The following is a 23,169-nucleotide window of genomic DNA, read 5'->3' as shown; positions in this document are numbered from 1 at the left end:
CAGTATACTTGTGCTCACCATAAAGAAGACACTCTCAGTGTTCCTGATAATAGATGTAACTGATCTTGGCAGTGACTTAATTCACAACATGTTTACCATGCAAGCAATATAAATGCATTCTGACACAGGATGAATGTCAATCTCTACACGCACTAAGCAAGAGGATGTAGCTTAACTGAAGTTAAAGAAGGACAGAATAAGACCATTGACAATTAAAGGTAATGTAAGATGATGCTGTGTAAAGATAAATAAGGAATTACATTTATTTAAAAAGGCATATCTTACATGTTCATGTTTTAAACCCTTAACTTTATCTAACATAAAATTTTCTTGGTCAAAAGTATTTTTTTTCATACCATAACATACAATGTTAGAAACTCAAAGAAAAAAAAAATAACACAAAGTATCTTACAGCATTTCAATGATTATTCAGCCATATTTAGTACTATTAGGCAGAAGTCCTTTAGAATACGACCGAGTTAATTGCACATATTCATCCAGATGCTTAAGAATAAACTTGACCTTACCATACAATGGGGAGCATTTTGTAGATTATAATTCAACAGTGGCCATCAAAACAATAAAATTAGAATTTAACAGTAAAAAAAGGAAATGCATGTACCTGTTTATTAACTCAACATTGGTTTGCACTTTGACATTATGCATGATCATGAATTTACTGCCCTTGTTTTAAAGCGGTGCCATTCCAGAGTATACTTCCAGTGGCATAGGAGCATAGCTGAACTCCCACTAAGGTGAAAAGGGCAAATACAGATGTACTGAGTGAATAGAAACGTGTTGTCTTTAGTACATTCATCCTCTGCAACACTTTATCGGTTATAGTCAGACTGAAGATAGAAAACGTATTAGTGTTTCAATTACAAATCTATTAGCGTTCCAATACAGCTTATATAATGTCATCTATCAACAATCAGAATGATTTTGGTGGTAGTGAAACATCAGAAGCGGCCAACTAAAGGTCCTATCCAGAAAGCTGAAAGGCCATTCCAAGATTCTGTGCAAGGAGAAATTGTTCCTGGACTCCCAGCCAACTTTTTACAAGGGGTGGTGGTGAACTTCTAATGATTGTCCTGGTGGAATCTAACGGTAAAAATGAACACTGTCCAGTTCTATTCACACACGAAAAATGCATAAAAAGTCTTTCTGATATGCCAGTCCCAATAAAGAAAGCATCTCTTTCATACTGAGAAGGGTGTTATACTCTGCTGTGGATATCAGTGGTTTTCCTGAAACAGAAGAAGGTGTAGATAAGTGCTTATTAGTACAGTACATATCAAAAGCAAGAATTGTAAAATATGAAATCATTTATGATAATTCTTAGATCAGCATACATTAAGGGGTCTATTCACTAAGCCGCCGTAGGCAGCCGAGTGAATGACTGACCTGAAGTGAAGTGAGCCGAACACTGTTCGGCTATTCACTTCAGGCTGGTACGGCTGATTTCAGCTGTACATCGGCTGAAATCAGCCGTACATCGGCTTGCTCAGCATGTTCGGCCGACCCGAAGTGCAGAAGGAGTTCGACTCAGCCGATCCAACATCTGGATCGGCTGAGCCGAACCTCCGGCAGGCTATTAACTGCTGTTCGGCCTATTCTTATAGATGCCGAACAGCAGTGAGTGAATAGCTGAATGCCGCTGAGAGGCATTGGGCTCGGCTGTTCTGCTCGGTCCCTCAGAGGCACCGAGCAGAACAGAAAAAGAGTGAAAAAAGTTTAAAAAAAGTAAATAGAAAACGATTGTGCGGAGACAGCAGTGACAGCTAGCTCCGCCCAATAGTTTCCTATTGTCCGGCGGCTCTGCTGCCGTAAAAAAAAAACGAAAAAAACAACCTCTCCCGGGCGCTCTGGGAGCCTCCCGCTCCCGGCCGCCCAGGAGAGAAACACTGATTTTTCTTTCTTTATTCTGACACGTGTCAGAATAGAAAAAAATATATATCTTTTTTGCCCATTGGAATGCATTGCTACATTCCTATTGGCTATTTCAATTTGCTATAGCCAATAGTAAACTAGCATTGTACCCGCCCTCTGCTGATGGACCTGATGGAGAACTGCAGCAGAGGGCAGGTACAATGCTAGTTTACTATTGGCCATATGCGTTCAGCTCGACTGAGCCGCTCGGCCACGATCGGGAGCTGTACGGGCTATAGTGAATAGCCCGTACAGCACCCCTTCAGTTCTACTGAACCGAAGGGGTCCTGGGGCCGAAGCTAGCCGAAGGATCGGCCGAAGCTATGGCTAGATCCTTCGGCAGCTTCGTGAATAGACCCCTAAGTCTTGCCCTTGGATCCTAATAAGTAATAATGCTGACAATGCAAAAGTGTCACTTGGAAAACCATAAAAATCCTGAACTGCATTGCAGAAGGGAGATGGCTTCTGTCTGTGCTAATCTAATAGCAAGCAAATAAATCCAAAAAGGGAATATAACAAATAAAAAGTAAATATAACAAATTGGACCCTTTCATTGTTTTCAGGTGATTTATTAAATGTTTGCCCTCTGTCAAATAACATACAGTACTCTCATAGGCCAGACCTGGCTGCTGTGGAGAGTAACTGTGGCCCCTCGTCCCTCACGCTGAGACTGCAGAGTCACAGACGAGGTAGCTGAGAACCCTGACTGTTGAATGAGCAAAGACTTGCTGCTTCAGTGTGAATGTAGCTGAAGGGCTACTTAGGTGAATAAAGGGCTGTTCATGTAGGCTTGCCATGGCGGGGCATTCTAGGGGTCTATTCACAAAGCTGCCGAAGGATCTGGCCGTAGCTTCAGGAGAACCGAGGGGGTGCTGTATGGGCTATTCACAATAGCCCGTACAGCTCCCGATCACGGCCGAGCAGCTCAGTTATCCATACGAAGCAAGCCGATGTACGGCTGATTTCAGCCTATATACGGCTGAAATCAGCCGTACCAGCCTGAAGTGAATAGCCGAAGTGTTCGGCTCACTTCACTTCTGATCGGTCATTCACTCGGCTGCCCTCGGCAGCTTTGTGAATAGACCCCCTAGTCTTCCATACATATCCTTTTTTTCCAGGTTCAATTCTTTTTATTTGGTTTAAAAACCGGGATGACAAAAATACACCTTGGTGTCGGGCAGAACTCCCATGTGTATATGTGGGAGTTGCATTATCTTGGGCTAGCTAATCAAAATGGCTGAAGCCTTTGAACCCGAAAGGAGACCTGGCGAAGATGTTAACACTGGCCAGAGAGCTTGAAGACATCACATTGTTGGAGGGGAAATAAGTATAGGGGACTTATGCTCCACTTTAACCTACGTTACTCTGTTATACACAGATAATACCATTGTACACTGTACAAAGTATTTTATACAACAATGGTTTATCTCTCCTTATTTACAACCATGTGTGGTTGCGGTTCTGAGACCACACCCTAAACCAACATCTAAGCAGTATTAATAGAACACAATGATTATATAACAATCAGGGCTATTGCCTCAGGTGGCATCTCTAAGGGTCACGTGGGGGGGAGCAGGGAAAGTGGCACGACCCCTTTGCTGCACAATGTTTGCAGTGTGTCTGCTTTTCCAGCCAGAGCACCCCAGCTAAGAGCTGGGTGGGAAGATCTATAAGGGCCTTGCACATCTCCCTACTCAGCTCTTAGCAATCTGGGGCGCTGTGGCTTGCGTCAAACTGAGCTCCTGGCAACCAGTGACATCACTGGTTGCCAGGAGCTGGGTGGGACTCCTGCTGGAGCGACAACATCACTCTTGCACGCCTGGGCAGTGGTGTCACTCTCCTCCAGCTCCCCCTCTCCGTGACTGAGTGTGTGCACCACCAGCACCACCTCAAGCGGCAAAATGGATCAGGACACCCCTTACAACAACCATATCTTTCCCAAAGTGTGAACATGAAAGTGCCTCTTACATCCCAGCACAACATACCTCCTGTTTATGTGCTTTATCCTGTTGATGGATACCATTGGCAGACCCTGAGTTTCCAGTCACCTGTCAGAAAAAAAGATGACATATGCATAAAATCAGATAAAATGCTGTTTACTGTCAGTGTTTTATAACTGAAAACCCTGCGATGCTTTACATTATATAGCTATGAAATATAACATGTGCATATGAATGCATCTGAGTGCCAAAGTGAAGTGTTAATTGCTTGTTAACTGCTGATATATTAATTATGATGCAAAATAAAGGTGGCCATACACTGTACAACCATCGCAAGACCTTAGTCTTGCGATGGTTGTACAGGGATTAAAAAACGTACGATCGCACTTCGCATTGCGGGCTTCCGATGACCGCAATGCTGAACGGGCAGTGTGCGCGTGCGCACACCGGCCCGTTCGGCATTTGTCTTCCGAGCACCGTTCTAACCAGCCGAGAATCGTACGATTCCCGGCTGGTTTTCGAACATGCTGGTTCTGCGGAAGACGTGCGACCGTACAGTAGAAACGGTCACATGTCTCCGTTCACACTGCTCGATTCTCGTACGATCGCGGGACATTGATTTAAAGATGATATTTGGTTTGATAAGGGATGCAAAGCTCTCACTTTTGGTATTCTACCATTGATCGTGTACTTTTTATATCATTGTAATGGCTTGCTTCTGCTTTTCAATAATGAAATGATTATAGTACAGCATGTCAGCCTGGTTTGTGCTACCATGATAAGAAGATGAAATTGGTGACAAAGTGTGGTTATATATAATCTATACCTGAGACTTTTCAGCGCTGCTTCTCATGGCCTCCATTAATTTCTCCACTTGATGACCCTGGTCTAGAGCTATTCGAAGGACATCTTCTGTGCTTATCAAACGATGTTGTAACCTCAGAACTTCTGACTCTGTGGATGGGTCTATTAATGAGTATCTCCTCTGATCTGTTCCTGATTTCTCTTTATCCTAATGGACAGAAAAAAAAGTTTATGTTAGAAATTGTTCACAAATACACTTGAGCCTGCAGCAACATGCAATATAAGCATCTAAGATGTAGAGCCACGGAAACATCAAATAGGACATGTATAATTCTGCTAGAACTCCACTGGTATTTTTTGTTAATGCTGTCCTATGTATTGTGATCAAATTCTTCATAGATTAGTATTTGGGCAGAAGCTTTTCCATTATTTTCCTATAAATCTCATCTAATTATTTTACAGTATAATAAAATAATCATGAGAGCAACAAAAGAGAAAACAAAATTAAGAATAAAAAAATAAAAAAAAAACCTAAACTGAGCACAATGCTAATAAAATAAGGTTTATTTTGTTCTGGTATTTTGCTGTCCTATGCCCACTTGAAGGACGCTTCTACTAAATACATCTTTAACAAAAGTGAAACTATTGGCTGATTAATAAAGAATAGTGCAAAAGAAAGACAGGGACAATAAATCAGGTTTCATTCTGTAACTTGTGATTTGACAGCTATAGTCAACAGGTAAAGAATAGTGCAAAAGAAAAACAGGGACAACAAATCAGGTTCCATTCTGTAACTTGTGATTTGACAGCTATAGTCAACAGTTTTAAAGTGAATGTAAACCCTAACAATGAACTTCTCTTAGTTGCTCCCTTTTGGTCTCTTAAATATATCAGTAAAAGTGCTTTGTTATACCTGTTCAATAAGTGAAAGAAAATACCTGTTAAGCCTTCCAGAAATCTTTTGAGCCTCCTGTGCTGCACTCTTGTAGCATTGTTCCCAGTTCTTTCTGTGAACTGCAGAACACCCCCCTATGTTATGGAGAAGAGGAGAGAGCGGGTGTTCTATGGTCCTGCCCTAGTGTGACACCGCTTCTACTCTGTAGATACAGTATAGTGAGTGAACATTGTCATACTTGGATAGTAAGTGTGTTACTGGCAGGTTCACGAGTGAAAAAAAAGAAAACATCTTCAAAATGTTATGTTGTCCACAAATTTCAACCTGAAACAAACCACTCATTTTCATGTTCAGGTCAGAGCAACGGCTGACTTTGTGCACATTTTTCAGTGCTTTCAACTCATTTTTTTTGGAAGCTAAATTGCAAAGGAAGCAGTTAAAGTTGACCTTTACCCCATTTCACAACAAATCACCTCAGCATGCAGCTCTGTATGCTGATACGAAATCTTCTTACATTCATTAGTTCAATTCATTAGTTCAACAACTATTTTTACTGTTTTTCCACTTTGTGGTTGAGTAAGGTACTGGTGATGTAACCCTGGCCTCAAAGATGCATCACATGAAGGCTACATCACCAGTACCTTCCTGGGAAATATCATCTGTAAATTGTAAAATCTTGCAAGATCTTGGGGAGAGGATGGGAGGCATTTTCCCCTTCAGATGTTGTGCCCTGTCACGTGTTTCAAGAGGTAGACCCAGAGTTCCAGGAATAAAGGGAGATGGATTAATCCGTCCTTAGTAAAAATGGCCACCATAAGAAGAATGGGGAGGAAAAGAAGAATTAGTTATGCTAAAAGGCTGCCATCTACTGTATGTGTAATATCTATTTCCATATAAATGATCAATTTGTAGATTGGCAGTACTAAATAATCCCTAAAGGTGCCTTTTCTGTACTTTTTAAGATAAGGGTGAACTTCTTCAAGCAGTCTGGCATTTTTACTTTGTTTTCGGTAGTTCTGTTTGATGCATTCAAACATGCACAACATTGATTTTATAGAAATTTAGTGGAAACCAATGATGACTACAGCTGAGTCAAAGAAAACAGAAAATGCACACATGGTAATGTTGAAATAAAACTCTGACATACTATCAGAAATTAGATCACTTCGTCTTAAAAATAAAAGAAAAATTGGTGGCAGCAGCCTACAGAAAGTTTCTTTTTTATCACTCACCAAAGCTGTTATTTTTTCTCTAAGTACTTTAATTTCTTCTTTTAATTTTTGTTCTTTAGATCTCCAGTCAGCTTTATGGACCTCCCGACTTAGGTCCTTCTCTGGTCCTGGTGAGTGCCGACTGGCTTCAAGTAATAAAGCTCTCAGTTCATTGAGACTTCTACAATACCAAACAGGATAAAGTGAAAAAGTACAAGCTACTTATTTTAGTCTTTCCCGGAAAATAATAAACCATGTACAATATTGTGTAAATGCATTTCAATTGCATGAATATATATATAACGTATGATATTTATTTAATCTTTTACAGGCATTTACATAGTGCCGTCAATTTACGCAGCACTTTACATACTATTCATTCACATCATTCCCTGACCTCAAGGAGCCCTTTCTCAAAAGCACACATTCATGGGCCAATTTAAATAGGAGCTAGTTAACCTACTGTCTTTGGCATGTGGGAGGAAGCAGAGGGAGAACATGCAAACTCCATGCTGATAGTGTCCTGGCCAAACCTGGATTCACATCAGTGCTGCAAGGCAGAAGTGCTAACTACAAAGCCACTGTGCTGCCCATGATATTATATTTATTACAAAATATTTCAGTATTAAATGCTGTAGATGTTTATCATTATTATTTATTATTATTCTTATAACTGAAACCAGCATTTCCCAAACTGTAGATAATCATACCAAAATGGCAGCAAATGTCCCCAAATGTTACTGCTCTATGAGATAGTATGGCCACTGTTATACATATGTCAGTGGCAGATTCTAGATGGGTTATGCTTATTTAACAAGCAGGCAGGAAACATCTGCTTCTTAGGGTTCTAATGGTCATGTTAATAAACATACCATATGATTGGATGCTGGCTTTCTCAGATGGAATAGTGATTATGTAACTTTTGGAAAATGGGTAAACACGTGAGCTTATAAATGCGTGCATGTAAAGATAGCATGGAGATGGATGGTACACATGGAATCCGTAGGGCTCTGGCACTCCAAAAGTGCTGATTGTTTGACATTAGTGTTTATGGAGATATTCCACAAGGTTTATGCAAAGTGAATTCAATCAGCCCTTGGGAAGAAAAGCTTAGGGTTTATGAAAGATCTTAATGAGGTAATGACATATTTATTTTTGCCATGTGCAGATGATCTGATACTAGCTGCGCTTTCAGCTGTGATTTCAGTTAAAAATCAAATGAACGCCTTTCACTAAGCAATCATCACACACAATGAAACAATTATTAGTGCAATATCATCTAATCTTTGGGTCTGTTTGAGACCAAAGCATGTTTTTTTGTTGTGGGTGACCAAAAGTCAACCTCAGAACTGCCCCAGAACTTAGGACCCATCCGCACTGGTGCGGTAACATGCATAAGATACATTGCATAAATGCATAAGATACATTGGTGTGATGTGTTGCCATTCATTCTTAATGGCACACCAACACACCAGTGTTGCACTGTAATGCATGGTAATGCACTAACATGGTGCATGTCCGTTTCTCTGTGCATGGACAGCCCATTCAAATGAATATGCTGCCTTAATACAATTCATGACAATGCATGGCATAACTTGCATTAACTAGGGTGCATTATTGCAACACCCCAGTGTGAATGGACCCTATGAAGTAGAAGTGCTAAGAAGTACTTTTTAAACATACACAGTATATTTAATTTCATAGTGGCTAATTTATTATGCGAAATACCTACAAAAAATACATCCTTCACTAAACTGTGTTAAAAAAAAGAAGCAGATTAACACCTGCAAACAAAAAGACATCTTTCATAAATGTCCTCGACAGTAGGCAGCTATTGTAGAGAAAAACACTTGGAGTACAAGGTCATAAGTCTAAGCCTGTGCAAGCTCCTGAGTTGAAGCATGCGGACAGGTTGCACAGAAAATAGGTAAAAACATTAAAATAAATATATACAGGGCTATTCACAAAAGGGTGAAGAGTTTGGAGAAGGCAGGAGAAGTGAACAATCTAGGACAGTGGTGGCGAACCTTGGCACTCCAGCTGTTTTGGAACTACAAGACCCATGAGGCATTGCAAGGCTCTGACAACCACAGACATAACTCCCAGAGGCAGATGCATGTTGGGATTTGTAGTTTTGGCACAGCTGGAGTGCCAAGGTTCGCCACCACTGATCTAGGACAACATAGCTGATTTGGAAAAATTCTCCAATTCAGCTCACTTCCCAGTTCAGCTATGTTGTCCTAGATTGTTCACTTCTCCTGCCTTCTCCAAACTCTTCACCCTTTTGTGAATAGCCCTGATAATGTTATAATGAAAGTCCAGATGAAAAAAAAAAGGTTCCACACTGTGATAGTTTGTATAAATTTAGAGGAAGTTAGCGGTTTGGTTTTAGCATACCTTTAGCACCTGTCAGAAGCTTACGTTTTTGTCATTTTGATAAAAAATTATAACCTGTAGCCATCTGGTCTTAATATGAAAAATGTTCAAAATGGAATTTCCAATTTAACGTGTATGTTTACCCAAAAAGGGTTTGTTTGTTTTTTCAGTTTCTAGGGAAAGATTTAAACACCTGACAGGTTGGTTTTTGTTGTCTGTGTCCAGCTGGGGAGATTTCCCTCCACTTCTTGTCATGAAGGCAGAACAGGATATACGAGTAAATCTTTACTGTTACTCCCAGAGCAAGTGTCCCTATTGGAAGACTTCTCTTCTTTTCCTGTTCTGGGAACAACTGTAACATTTTGAATCCATAATTTTCTATTTTGGTTTCAGTAGACAACAGGAGAAATGGGGGTTGAATCTTTTCAGTGGGACACAGACACCAGTAAAATCTTCCCCACTCTTCCCAAAACTAAAAAAAGTGGTGCCTAAACCTACTCATTATGATCTAAAGAACTCCTAATTAATTTAACGTCACTTACCTTTCTTTTTTTAGCAAGTCTTGGCTGATCAAGACAAACAGGCCTGATGCGTCATGGGATTTCCTAGAAAAAGCTTCTAGTTCCACTTCTAGTTTCTTATTGTCCTTCACTAATGAATCCACCTTCTTGTCTCCGGATTTACATTTACTCTCGAGTGCTGTTGATCACAGTAATTAAAGATATTATAGATACAATAATATTTTTGTTTATTATGGTTAATGCATTGAATTTAATTTACTGAAAAGTATAGAATGTGTACATAGCTTAGTAAATAAAGTCAAAAATCTGTTCATTTTAAAAACCCAACCATGTGCAAGGGAATTAAACAAATTAATTACACTCATGATGCCAATATTGGTTGTGCAGTTTGGTATACTACATCTATTATTCTTAAGCATTGAGCTTAACAAGGGGACCTACTCTCACTTGAGGTTATTAGGAGCTTTCTTAGGGCATATTCACACGTGGGACCAATGTGTGTCCAAATACAGGCACCTGAACCTACACAGATGTGTAGGTCTGGGTTGGCATGTAGCGGGGTTCAGCCATGTCCTCGCATGGGCATGCAGGTTAACAAGGAGACCTATTCTCAGTTGGAGTTATTTGGAGCCTTCTTAGGGCTCATTCACATGTGTGTCCAAGTTTGAGCACCTGTAACTGATGTGCTGGTTCAGGTTGGCATGTAGCCATGTGCAGCTGCTGTCTCCCATCCAGGCTTGTAGGTGCTTGGCTGAAAACTATTCATGTATCATTTGTAGTAAAGTCTAATTCGCCTTGCAGCTGGTTCAAATCCCAGCCAGGACTCTTATCAGCATAGATTTTGCAAATTCTCCATGTGCTTGTGTGGGTTTCTTCCAGGTACTCCGGTTTCCACCCCAAAGACATGCTGGTAGAATAATTGGAAGGTCTTGCTTTGAGGAAGGGGATGGTTACCCCAAAACGCGTTAGCACAGCCCCCCTTAGGCGTGCACCTGCAGCGTTCTTGGACCATCTGACTTTGTTATTGATATGCCTGGTTTCCTTCAGGAATAGTGAGTAGAACATTTTTACTCTTTTATTTCATCATTTGGTCAATAAACCTACTGCACTAGGAGGCGGTGCGTGCTCTGTGTTTTGTTTAATAACTGTCTCCTGCTTAAATAAGCCCTAGTATGTCTATGTGTGCATGTGAGATAGTGTAACGGATCCCCGCCATCTGCGCATGCGCAACCTGCACGTTCCCGCACGGCTCGGGAACGCGCCTTCCCACGAATGCGCAGAAGCGGTAGATTACCAGCACGAAAACGCGCCATAGCCACGCACAGGAAGTGACATCACTGGCCCTATATAAGCCCGACATCAGTACCACCATGTTGCTGGTTTATCGTCAGCTAATCCTTGTTCCTGTGTTTGTGATATCTTGCTTGATCCTTGTGATATCTTGCTTGATCCTTGTGACCCGGACTTCCTTCCTCGACGAACCTTGAATTCTGCCTGCCTTGACCTCGGAACTGTTATTTGACCATTCTTCAGCCTCACCCCTTTTGTACTGGAATTGCCCGCTTGGAACCTGACCTCGGCTTGTCTCATAGGATTGCGGCTTGCACGGTGCTCAACACCACTGGCACTCCTGCCACTTGTTGTCCCGCTGGGCTCTGTTCCCATCATCAGAGTCTCCCAGGACACAAGGTGCAAGGGAAGCCTCCTCTCACATCCGGTCTCCCAGAAGGTACGTAACAGATAGGGACCTTAGACTGTAAGCTCCTTGAGGGCAGGGACTAAAGTGAATGAACACTATGCAAAACGCTGTGTAAATTGACATTGCTATATAAATACCTATAATCAATAAATAAAAATATACAAGTGACAGTAGAGGATACTTAGTACAATGCACAATCTACTTGTCTAAGGTTGTGGTAGGGTTCATTGGCTGTTCTGGCCATGTCGGAGAATTAGAATATTGCGTATTACTAATGAATTATCATACTATAAATTCTGTGTATCCGTACAAAGCTAAATAGAACAAATTGCTTCCTGCTACCAAAACATTCATGTTAATTTAAACCTGAACTCAATACTCAAACACCAAATTCCTTTCCAAAACCAGTTATTATTTTCCAAAAACAGAAACAACATCATCACTGTGCTGCAAATAGCCTTACAGAGAGCAGAACTGTAGGAGGGACACAGCAGGCCCCACCCACAACAAGCTGCGTGCAAAAAACTACAGGAGGGGCAGATACAAGACCAGTCACCCTGCATAAGAAGAGAGAGTAGAAGTGACCGGTCATTATTACAGAAAGCTCCTCCACAAAGGAAAGGTTTCACACTAGATTACATCACAGATCTGGTAGAAATGCACAAATAACACCAATATTCAAAGAAGAATACACATGTCTCCAGTATTTAGACTACATTTGTTTTATCCCGTCATTCAGCTTTAAACATATTGTCAAGTTGCACAGTTGCAGCATTTTCTCTGCTATGCCACAAACTACTAAGAGCCAAACTCACCATTGATTTGAGCCCTTAGTGATTCGATATGTGCAGACATGGAGGATACTTCTTTGTCTCGCTTGTTAAGTTTCAGCTGCAAATCTAAATAAAGAGAAATAAAAGGGAGAATAAGGAAAGAAAATTAATTGAAAAACATTACAGGTTCAGTCTCTTTTAAAGTGTATCTATAGCCCTAATTTTTTATTTTTTTTTGGATAGTGTGGGGAAGGGTTAAAACTCCTGTAAGGAAGGGTTAAAACTCCTGTAAGGAAGGTTTAAAACTCCTGTTAGGAATTTACTGCTGTTTGGGACTACGGTATACAGTAAACTCTCCATTATCCAGCACCCATGGGGATTGGTAGATGCCGCATAAATGTATTTTCCGGTTGCTTGAGAGTTACTGTTAAAAATAAGTATAAACTCCTTTCCCCCTGTGGCTTCTCCCCCTTAAGCCCCATTCATCTGCCGGAGACTAGATTCCGCAGCCGGCAGCTGAATGTTAACAGGCAGTGGGTGGGAGCAATAGCCAACCTGCTATTGGCTATTGAAGTAGCCAATAGCAGGATGACTATTGCACCCTCCCACTGCTTGCTGTCAATCAGCAAAGTACTGGACCTGATAGAGAAAGTTGGCTTCCTATTGTTCCCACCACACATCTATTATGTCCTCCATTTTTATTTATTTTTGCCGTTTGCTTGAAAGTGGAGGTTGCTTGAATGTTGGATAACGGGAAGTTTATTGTATGTTTTTTTTTAAAGTTAAGTAGGAGAAGGCTAGGGGCGTGGCTGGGATGTGAAGCTGGCAGGACGAGTGTGAGTGAGCTCCGCTGCCCTTACCGCGTTTCATCAGTTATTTACATCCTGTCAGGGAACCTTCTACCTCAAGCACAGCCTGCAGATCGGCGATTGTGTGCTGCTGGACTATGCCCACGAAGTCGGGTTAAAAAACCTTCTACACCCGGGTCCAAGCGCCGCAGACGAAACACGTGTTCCCCCTCGGCCATCTTCACAGGAGTCTGGGCACCCACCTGAGCTGCAGACAGCCACTATACTGACAGCCATAGAGGCTTGTAAGTTGGCGCTCACCACTAAAATTGACCACCTTGCCGTGGAGTGTACGCTCATTGGACAAATTTAGAGGGCGCCTATCTGAGGCTGAGACTAGAGTGTCGGACCTGGAGGATACGGTGGTGGAACACTCCTCATCTATAATGGAATTGCAACACATGGTGAAAACAATATCTGCAAGGGCGGAAAATGCCGAGAATAGGATGCGCAGAAATAACATCTGTATTATTGGCCTGCCGGAGGGAGCGGAAGGGCCACAACCAGTACAGTTTGCAGAATCACTTTTCAAGAAGATATTGGGTGTGGCGGAGGCCCCATTACTTTTGTAGTTGAGAGAGTGCACCGTGTGCCTGCAGGCCGTCCTCCTCCAGGGGCCGCGCCGATACCCTTTCTGACAAGATTGCTGAATTATAGAGACAGGGACTCAGTGCTTGCGGCTGCCCGAAAGTCTCCTGCTTTACAGCATGACAATACGGAAATTTGTTTGTTCCCGGATTTTTCAGCGGATGTGGAGAGGCGCAGAAGATCTTTCCAAGATGTCCGACGCCATCTCAGAGTCAAAGGTCTACAGTACAGCATGCTTTTCGCCAGTAAGCTGCGGGTCCAGTATGACGGTTCTGTTCTGTTTTTTGACTCTCCTGCTGCAGCTAATGACTGGAAAATATGTGCTGAATGGCTGCTGATAAAAACAAAACAAAGAAGCGCTACTGCCCTTTAAATATATAAATATTAGGGCTGGTAATGATTAAAATTTTCCTGTTTGATTAATCGAATTTTTAAAAATGTATATAGTGGTGTTTCAGCATACCAGCATTAACATGTGGCTGGATGAATGGTGTTGTAGTTTTTGTATGGCTGCTGATAACATGTTTTACGATTCCTACACTGGATGCCTTTCTGGAGTTGCTGAGTGGAAAACGGTTTGCGGCTTTATGCTGATTGGGTCATCTTTCTAGTCCGCATCTGGTGCTTATTGTTTTCATCCCTATGGTAGGGGTCCCTTGTGCACTATTGGGGTGGTGCGTAAAAAGTCGGAGGCTCCTCACTTGTGGGTAACATTCACAGCTACTGACTTGGTCGGTCTCTGGACAGGCACATGACTGCTTTGGTTTGTCTTTTTGGGTATTGTCCTTTGACTTTAGTTAGGTGTAAAGCTTCTGTGTGATTATTGCATATATATGTTTCCGTATCAGGTACCTTGGGATGGCCTGGTCTTGTGGGGGATTTCTGGGCTTTTGGTTTCCTGGACCCTCATGGGATACTTTCATTGCAGGTGGGTGCAGGATGGCAGGAGTCCCAGTTAACACAGTGTCCTGGAATGTGAGTGGTCTGAATCACAAGTTCCAGCGTTCATTGGTCTTCCAATATTTAAAACCGTACAGGCCTCATATTATTTTGTTACAGGAGACGCATTTGGAGGGGCAGAGAGTGTTGGCATTGCGGCGCCCCTGGATTCAGAGAGCCTTCCATGCTACTTACTCTGTATACGCCCGGGGAGTATCTATACTTATACTTATCAGTAAATCTCTGCCATGTACTATTGTACAGGTTTTTCGGATCCAGGGGGCCGTTATGTAATTGTGGTTCTGGAAGTGCACACCCTTAGAATTGCTATCGTTAACATTTATTTACCCCCTCCATTCCTTTTTCAACTTCTGTATGATATTCTAGCTAAGGTGGCACCCTTCTTACCTATTCCAATAGTATTTGCGGGGAATTTTAATGCTATCTTGGACCCAGCGTTGGACTCCTCCAATCCTAACAGGATACCAGGGGTGGAGCTGATGGGTTGGGCAGAGGCTGCTTCCCTGATGGAAAGATGGAGATGGAAAAATCCTGGTCTTAGGGGGTATTCCTGTGTGTCCTATATGCATAACTCCTCCTCCAGGATTGATATGGCCTTTGCTAATGACCTATTTCTGGGGTTAGTATCGGAGGCCGCTAATCTGCCAGGTGGGGTTTCAGATCACTCACCACTGTCCCTTACGCTCACCTTCCCCTCACAGTTCCAGCGCCGGGGATGGAGGCTGTCACCGGGCTGGCTTAGGGAGGAAGGTGTGGCAAGCAGAGTTTCGCCCCTGGTTGGGGAATACTGGGACCATAATGACGGATCTGCAGATGAAAATATTGTGTGGGATGCCTTTAAGGCTTATATTCGGGGTGAATACGTTTCTCACATAAAAGTGTCTAGGTGCAACTTTACCAAAGAAAGGGTGGATCTTCAGGGGGTGGAAGAGGAGTGTTCGAGAGCTTATGAGGCCTCCCCTAGTGAGGATACCTTGGGGGCTATCAGGGCGGCTCAAAGGGCCTTGCAGTTACACCTTAAGGTTCTGATGGGCTGCTCTCTTCGGGTGGCAGCGGAGGCGAGATTTGAACACGGGGACAAGAATGGTAAATGGTTGGCCCTACTGGTGGCGGATCCCCATCCTTTAACAAACATTCCGTGTATACTGGACTCAGCGGGGGACGGGTGACTGATCCAATGGCAATTATGGAGGAATTTACACGCTATTATAGTGCTCTGTACACTCCTGTTGTGCCTTATGACGGGGGGGGGGGGGGGGGCTCTTCTCTCCTTATTAGGGGGACTGGGGCTTCCTTGTCTTGGGCTGCAGGACAGGGAATCCTTGGAGGAGGAGATCTCGGTTCGGGAGATTGAGCATGCGGTTGGTTCATTCCCAGCTGACAAGGCCCTGGGGCCTGATGGTCTTCCGGTGGAATGGTACCAGTATTACTTACCTCAGTTAGCCCCCCCCTGCACTCTTGCCTACTGCAGGGGAGACTGCCAGATTCCTTTTATGGGGGCTAATGTTGTCCTTTTGCCTAAACCGGGGAAGGATCCACTGCAATGCTCCGAATACCGCCCGATCGCTCTTCTGAACATGGATCTGAAAATTCTAACCAAGATTCTTGCACTGCACCTTGCAGGGGTTATCTCCACTCTGGTGAATAACAATCAGATGTGATTTATCCCTGGGAAATCTACTGATACGAACCTACGCAGGGTCTTCACTAATCTCCAGCTCTCCCATGATAATGTTGGCTCTTGGGCATTGGTCTCTCTAGACATTGAGAAGGCCTTAAATTCAGTGGACTGGGATTACATGGGGGCAGTTTTGATGCATATGGGATTTGGTCCTAACTTCTGTAGATGGATTACTTTCTTGTATAGGGAACCTAGAGCCTCTCTGAAGATAAGCCTTGCTCTATCCGATAGCTTCCGGGTTGGGAGGGGTACCCGGCAGGGGTGTCCCTTTTTACCGGGTCTTTTTGCATTAATGATGGAACCCCTGGCTGTGGCCTTACGTGCTTCCACAGTCTTGGAGGGGTTTAAGGTGGGGTCTATTGAAGAGAGGCTTGCCTTATACGCCGATGGCCTAATTCTATTTTTGGCGGATGCAGGCCCTTCACTTAGGGAGGCATTAAGAATCTTGGATACCTTCTCAGTGTTTTCTGGCCTGAGAGTTAACTGGACCAAATCCCATATTCTACCATTGGACGAGGTGATATTGGGTTTGGCGGATGGATCAGTCCCCCTGCGATGGGAGTCGCAAGTTACATACTTGGGAGTTAATATCATGGCTAGAGTCACTGATTATTGCTCGCTGAACCTGATCCCACTACTTGCCCAGGTCAAAGGTAGGTTGATAGCGTGGAAACACTTACCGATCTCGATGATAGGGAAAGTAAATCTGTTAAAAATGAAGATTTTTCCAGTATTGCTGTACTTACTCCATTATTTTGCGGTCTGGGTACCTGCAAGTTTTTTCCGAGGACTTTGTGTGGGGCTCACAGGTCTCTCGACTGCGAATTACTACATTACAGGCTCCTTGGACGAAAGGGGGCCTGGCACTGCCTGATATGAGGAAGTACTTTTTGGCGGGGCAAATGGTGATCGTACGCAGGTGGCTTGTGCGGGAGCACAGTGACTCTGCAGTGGTGTTGGAGGCGGCGAGCTTGGGGTCCTATGGGGCTCTGTCATCCCTGGTATATAGGGGCTGCGGGGCCCCTTATGACCTCACACTCTCAATGCGGGCTACCTTGAAGGCCTGGGGGCAGGTGTCTGCCATACTTGCTGGGGGGGAGATGACACATTCACCCCACACTCCATTGTGGAGGAACCCAAATCTTGCTCAATTTTACGCCATGCTGGATTGTCAAGTGTGTGCCTTGAAGGGATAAAAACGTTGGATGACATATTAAAAGATGGGAATATCATGTGTTTTGAGGACCTGCAAACCTAGTCTGGGTTGCCGGGCTCATTTTTCTTTAGATATCTGCAGATCCGTCTTGCTTTCCAGCGCAGTTTTCGTCTGCCCCGGGGACCTTTAGGGCATCATCCCTGGAGGGCTTGCTGTATATGGTATGCTGTTTCCAGATGCCCACAACCCCCTGAGTGGTTGTAGAACACAGTGGCTGAGTGATGTGCCGGAGTTGGACATGTGCTTGTTGGGACTCACTGAGCGGGCTGCCTCCACACGTGCCACCAGTACCCTGTTGGGGATCCTGTGGTTCTATGCTAGAAAATTAATTGTACTAAATTGGAAGAAGCAGGCCCCGCCTACCTTAGAGAATTGGAGAGGTTTGGTGGGGTCTTCCATTCCAATGTATAAAGCAGCATATATTTATAGAGCGTGTCCTCCAAAATTTTATAAAGTTTGGGGGAGCTGGTTGGATGCCTTTTCTCCTGTGCTGGGTTAGGGGCATATGCGGATTGTGAATTCTGTACATTGTTTGAGGAGGAGGGGAGGTGTGGGTTGAGGTGGCTTGCACTCACTTATACCTCACGGTCACTGCTGGACTTGTGGGTGTATGATTGGGGACCCCCATGTTCCCTGGGCCATTGACAATTTATTCATGGCATCCTGATATAGGTGTTCTGAGAAGAGGCATCTTACTTTATAAAGGTGCTCTGAGAAGAGGTATCTTATTTCTAAGATTGCTGGGGAATTACACAGCTCTGGTTATAGGGAGGGGTGGGGTTGTGGGGTGTTTTCTATTGTTGGTAATTGCAATGTAAGTAAATGCCCCTGAGTGGTGTAACTCAGGTGATATTGGTTGTACTGTTGTACTGCATACACTTGTGTTGTTTAACTTTATATGAAAATCTAATAAAAACAGTTTAAAAAAAAAGTAGGAGAAGGCTAGCTCCTCTGTTGTCTGTTTCCCTGTTGCATATTTTTCCTCTCTTCCTGCCTGGTAAAATGTTGTCCCCAAAGCAGGAAGTGAGGGGAAATTTCATTAACAGAGCTGCGAATAGACAAAAAGCGTAACAGGGGTTCTAACATTTCCACATTCTATTCGAAATTAAGAAAAAATAAAGTTTTGGCTATAGATACACTTTAACACATTTTTATTTTTAGTAATGTAGCCAACTTCTAAGAAAAGTTGTGTTAAATTTGCACTAAAAAAATAAAATAAAATCCCCTGTGAATTGTTTTTAGTTGTGCATATATCATTGCACTGCATTAGCAACTTCTTCTACACAGCACAATAAGTCAGCGCATTCAAATTCAATAATAAAATATACACCGTGTATTTAAATCAGAATATATGGACAATTTTCTACAGTTCTCAGATCCAGGACACTCCACTCTCACAAGCATGGGTAAGCGAAACACTGGCGTCACATGCGATGGCTTGGATTGCATATTGACTTTCTGCCCATTACAAGGAGCTACTGACCTTCACTATAGCTGCCGAGAATAAAGTTACTTTGTATAAAACCATTACAAGAAGAAAGATTGAATGGGGGAATCTGGCTTGAAACGGATGATAGCAGAATTTCCAGTGCGCATTTCAATTAAAATATCCATGACAGTTTACAGTGGAAGCCATTGCCAAGTAAGTCCTCGTTCACAACTAGGTGGGACAAAACGCTTAAGACAAGAAATCCCATCCATTTCTATGGTCCCAGTTCACACCTGAGTGTTTGTATCGCAAACAGAAAAACACCTGTCGCTGGAAAAAGTAAAACAGCTACTTTTTACCAGATTACATACATTTTTGGTCCCATAGATTTCAATCTGGAAACCTGGTGTGAACAGGGGCCATAGAAACAAATGGGATTGCATGTCTTGAGCATTTTGACCTGCTTAGCCTTGAGGGACAAAGTGCCTAGGTGTGAACAGAGCCTAACTGCATAGAAATCAGTGTAGTCCACAAAAAGGCAACACTATGTTAGCAGTTGTGTCCCTAAAAAGCTGTATATGATATTTCCACATTGGAATCCTAGATCCAAAGTAGATTCCTTCTGCTTGGGCATACTGTAAGTCTATTTTTACTAGGGATGCACAGATACTTTTTGAGTACCAGTGCAGATACTTGGCATTTTCATGAGAACTACCAGGGTTGCAGCGGTTGCAGCTGGGACCTGGCTCTGGCACTCCACCACTGTCCTAAAATTATTAGTCTGTATTATTTTAGAAAAACTGTCACATGACAATAAACAAAAATGTATCAGTACTCGTACTTGTAAGTACTCGGCAAGTACCAGTACTCGTACTCGCCAAACTGGTATCTGTGGATCCCTTTATTTATATTTATAAAAACAAAATCGTACATTAAAACAGAGATGTACAAATCCCAGGAGCTCCGTGTGCTCCTTACAAATGACAGCTGCCCCCTAATTTTTGAATTTTTCTCTAGTGTAGTCTTGGAGCTCAAAAGTATCGGTTCATGTACTCGTACTTGTACCGAGTACTGTACTTGGTATCTGTGCAACCCTAATTTTTACACACCTGATTTTAGATTTTTAAATAGGTTTTGAAATCTGTTTTTGTAATTGATGCCAGATATCAAATATTTTTAAGCAGAAAAAAAAGAAGAACAAAAGAAATGGGGATTCGGGAAACGGGGATGAAAAAACATGCCTTTAAAGCCAAACTTGAACCAAAAATGTTGGGGAAATTCTCCTTCCCTTCCTGTGCCTCTAAAACCCATACAAATAATAGGAGAAGCAGGTAACGCATAGACACCAAGGCCCAGATAGCAATGAAAACATTGTCAGGGGTTCTAACCCTTCCTCACTTTACTAAATATATGTTTCTGTTTATGTCCGTCCCCTACCTCAACAGATTTTGCATCAATTCCTGTCCTGATAGGATGTGTTCCCAACAGGGACACAGATGGCAGTAAAAACCTCATTTCCCTATTCTATCCAAAACAAAATAAACTGTTTTGGCTGGAATTGACATAGTTTATGGGGAGATAGTAACTAGACTATACATTGAAGACAGTAGAGATGAGCTGGGGTTTGGGCCTGTTCTGAACCTGAGCCCCATGAACACAGAAAGAAGCTCCTTCCGCTGCCACCCAATAGTTATAAACCTGTGCTTATCCCTAGAAGACAGCAGACATGCATAACACAATTGTTCTACAATCTCAGATACGGGTTTGTATTTCTAAAGTTTCTGAAAAGTCCATAGTAGCCAGATATGCTGGACAGCCAATATAGCTCAGACACTACCTCCTGCTTCGGTAGGCATTTCTTGCTTTGATAGGTAATCTTGCAGAGAGATAGTGCAGAATTGATCCAGGTGGTAAAAATGGTGCATGAGTGTAAATCCCACTTAGGAGTGAGTCCCTGTTCACACTTAGGCATTTTGTCCCTCAAAGCTAAGCACGACAAAATGTTCAAGACAAGGAATCCCAATCATTTCGATGGCCCCTGTTCACACTTAAGTATTTTGTCATGGGAAGTTTCCAAAACAGCTTCCAAACAGCTGACCCCAACTCTCTCAGCTCAGCTTCCCTGAACTTCCTGTCCAGTACAAGATTGCAAGAGACAGAACAGCCTCCAGCAACTGTCCATCTACTAGCTTGGAGAAGGGAAGAAGGAGAAGGGGGAAACAGAAAGCAGGGAGTGTGTTGCCTTGCTGTGTCTGACACAGCTGTGTCACACAAGGATGGCTCCATAGGACCCTGCAAGGGAAAGGAGCCACCCTAAAATAGGCTATCAGGGCCAGCACTCAGGAGACCAACTGATTCTGCAGGAAACTAATACTTTTAAACATTAGGAAGCAGCATCCATTGTAAGTAATTTAGCCAGCATTTGAAATAGCTTAAAAACATCTTGACTTTAATATCACTTTAATATTATTGATATGTTAACATATCTCCTAGTTTGGGATAGAGTGGAGAACAATTAGAACTTCTATCTAGTTTTTATTGTTGTCTGTGACCCCATTTAGGAGATCCTCTCTCACGTTTTGTTCTGCCTACTGTTGTTGCCATGATAGAAAGTGAGGGGAGAGTCATGTTTTACAAAAAAAAGAGAAGAGTGGAAATATTCTAACAGAGACACATGTTCCAGTGGTGGCTTTCAAAAGTGGGATTTCCTTTTAGTTTCGGTAGATTTTTGCTATGGTTGAAGTGATGTACTAACTTTGTTTCCTAAGGCATTTCTGGAACAGAAGCTCTCACCATGGAAGAAGTATGTGCTTTCTAGCTTTCCTAATGGAGGTTAAAGTGCAAATCCAGCCAAAACATTTTTCTTAGCTTTGGATAGACTAGAAAAGGCTTAGACCTTCCGTCAGGTTTTTACTCCTAGAAGCGGTGTGCGGTGGGATATCTATTCTGGGGTCTATTAGAGAGATTTCCCCCACACTTCCTTCCTTGCTGATGTTTTACCAGACAGGAAGTGGGGGGAACTCTCCAACAGCAACACAGAAAGAAATACAAAGTTTTTCTTTATTAGAGTAGGGCAAACCTTAGGCTAGAACCTCTGTACATTTTTTTTGTCTGTGACCCTGTTGCAGATTTTTCTTTGACTTCCTGTCTGGTTAAACCATTGTCAGCAGAACAGGAAGTGAGAGTAAATGATTCTGATTCTTCCCCACTCTATCTAAAACTAGAAAATGTTTTTTGGATGGACATGCACTTCCAATAAGAACCTTCTGAAATTGCAGAAGTGACCTATGTCCTCTATGTGTGTATAGGGCAGAAAAAAAAGACGTCCTCAGTCTGTGACCTTGACCTCCCTGTTTTACCCGGAAGTCATCTCTGACTGACATATTGCACTGCAATGATGACAAATGAACTCACGAAGAGAAATCATGTTCATTTTAGGTCATAGTTTTAAAATTATTATCAATTATTCATTGAATACATTGAATACATTACATTACATCAGTCATTCTTTTCTGTCTATCTACATTACGTCTTAATGACTTAAATAACTCAATAGGAAGAACAAGATGATTTACTATTATGAGTTCCCATCTCCTGAGAAGTCTGGGGTTTGGGAAGAATATTTTACATGGCTTTTAATGGATCATTCAAAGAAGAGAAATATAGTATGCATTAAAAAATGCAGATAGTTATTTGCATTGCTTTACCCTAGACTCCAGTTTTGTATTTGTCATAGTTTAAAAGAGAACTATGGCCCAATCTTTTGTTTGCCATAATTCTCTTTAGGGTCACAGGAGGACATATACTAATGCATATAGTAGGCAGAGCTGCTGCAGCCAGGACGGATGCCAACAATATTGTCGGGATCCACCCCACTGCCTGATTGACAGAGGTTTCTGCGTCTCTAGGCTCTGCCTCTCTTTCACTCTCCCCATAATTCTCTTTTAAACTCTACAGATGCAGATATAGACAAATGCAGATATGTGCATTAGTGGACTGCTCTCCATAAGACTATACAAAGATTGCACAGGATGGTAATAATAGGATCTGCAAAAAAGCTAAGTTGTCAGGGCTGTGCCAAGGGGAGGAGGGAGTTCTTAAAGGGCTACACCAGTATTTCTGAACTTTATTAAAGGAGAACTATGGGGTTAGGGCTTTTCCCCATAGTTCTCCTAAGGGTAATGGGAGGACACAAACTAGCGTCCTCCCATCACCCAAAGCTCAGTATACTGCGAGCTACAGCTCGCGGTATACTGAGACGCCGCAGCTGGAACGGATCCCGACAATTATGTCTGGATA

At 42.6% G+C, this 23,169-nt stretch overlaps 1 protein-coding gene across 2 annotated transcripts in view; it reads right to left on the bottom strand.

Moving 5' to 3' along the window:
• Positions 1–240: 240 nt before the first annotated feature.
• CLIP2 (CAP-Gly domain containing linker protein 2) overlaps positions 241–23,169 on the bottom strand; it is a 108,423-nt gene continuing 85,494 nt past the window's right edge. For both annotated transcript variants that reach the window (XM_018553375.1, XM_018553377.1), the window contains 6 exons: positions 12,191–12,274; positions 9,698–9,854; positions 6,801–6,960; positions 4,696–4,881; positions 3,915–3,977; positions 241–1,247 (listed from right to left, as the gene is read on the bottom strand). In XM_018553375.1, the coding sequence (XP_018408877.1) occupies positions 1,236–1,247; positions 3,915–3,977; positions 4,696–4,881; positions 6,801–6,960; positions 9,698–9,854; positions 12,191–12,274 (662 nt within the window). In that variant the 3' untranslated portion in view covers positions 241–1,235. The remainder of the gene's footprint in view (positions 1,248–3,914; positions 3,978–4,695; positions 4,882–6,800; positions 6,961–9,697; positions 9,855–12,190; positions 12,275–23,169) is intronic.

Source organism: Nanorana parkeri, unplaced genomic scaffold (genome assembly GCF_000935625.1).
Source record: "Nanorana parkeri isolate BGI_ZX_2015 unplaced genomic scaffold, ASM93562v1 scaffold118, whole genome shotgun sequence".
NCBI lineage: Eukaryota > Metazoa > Chordata > Amphibia > Anura > Dicroglossidae > Nanorana > Nanorana parkeri.
The sequence above is the reverse complement of the archived record's forward strand: the minus strand, read 5'-3'. Positions and strand labels throughout refer to the sequence as shown.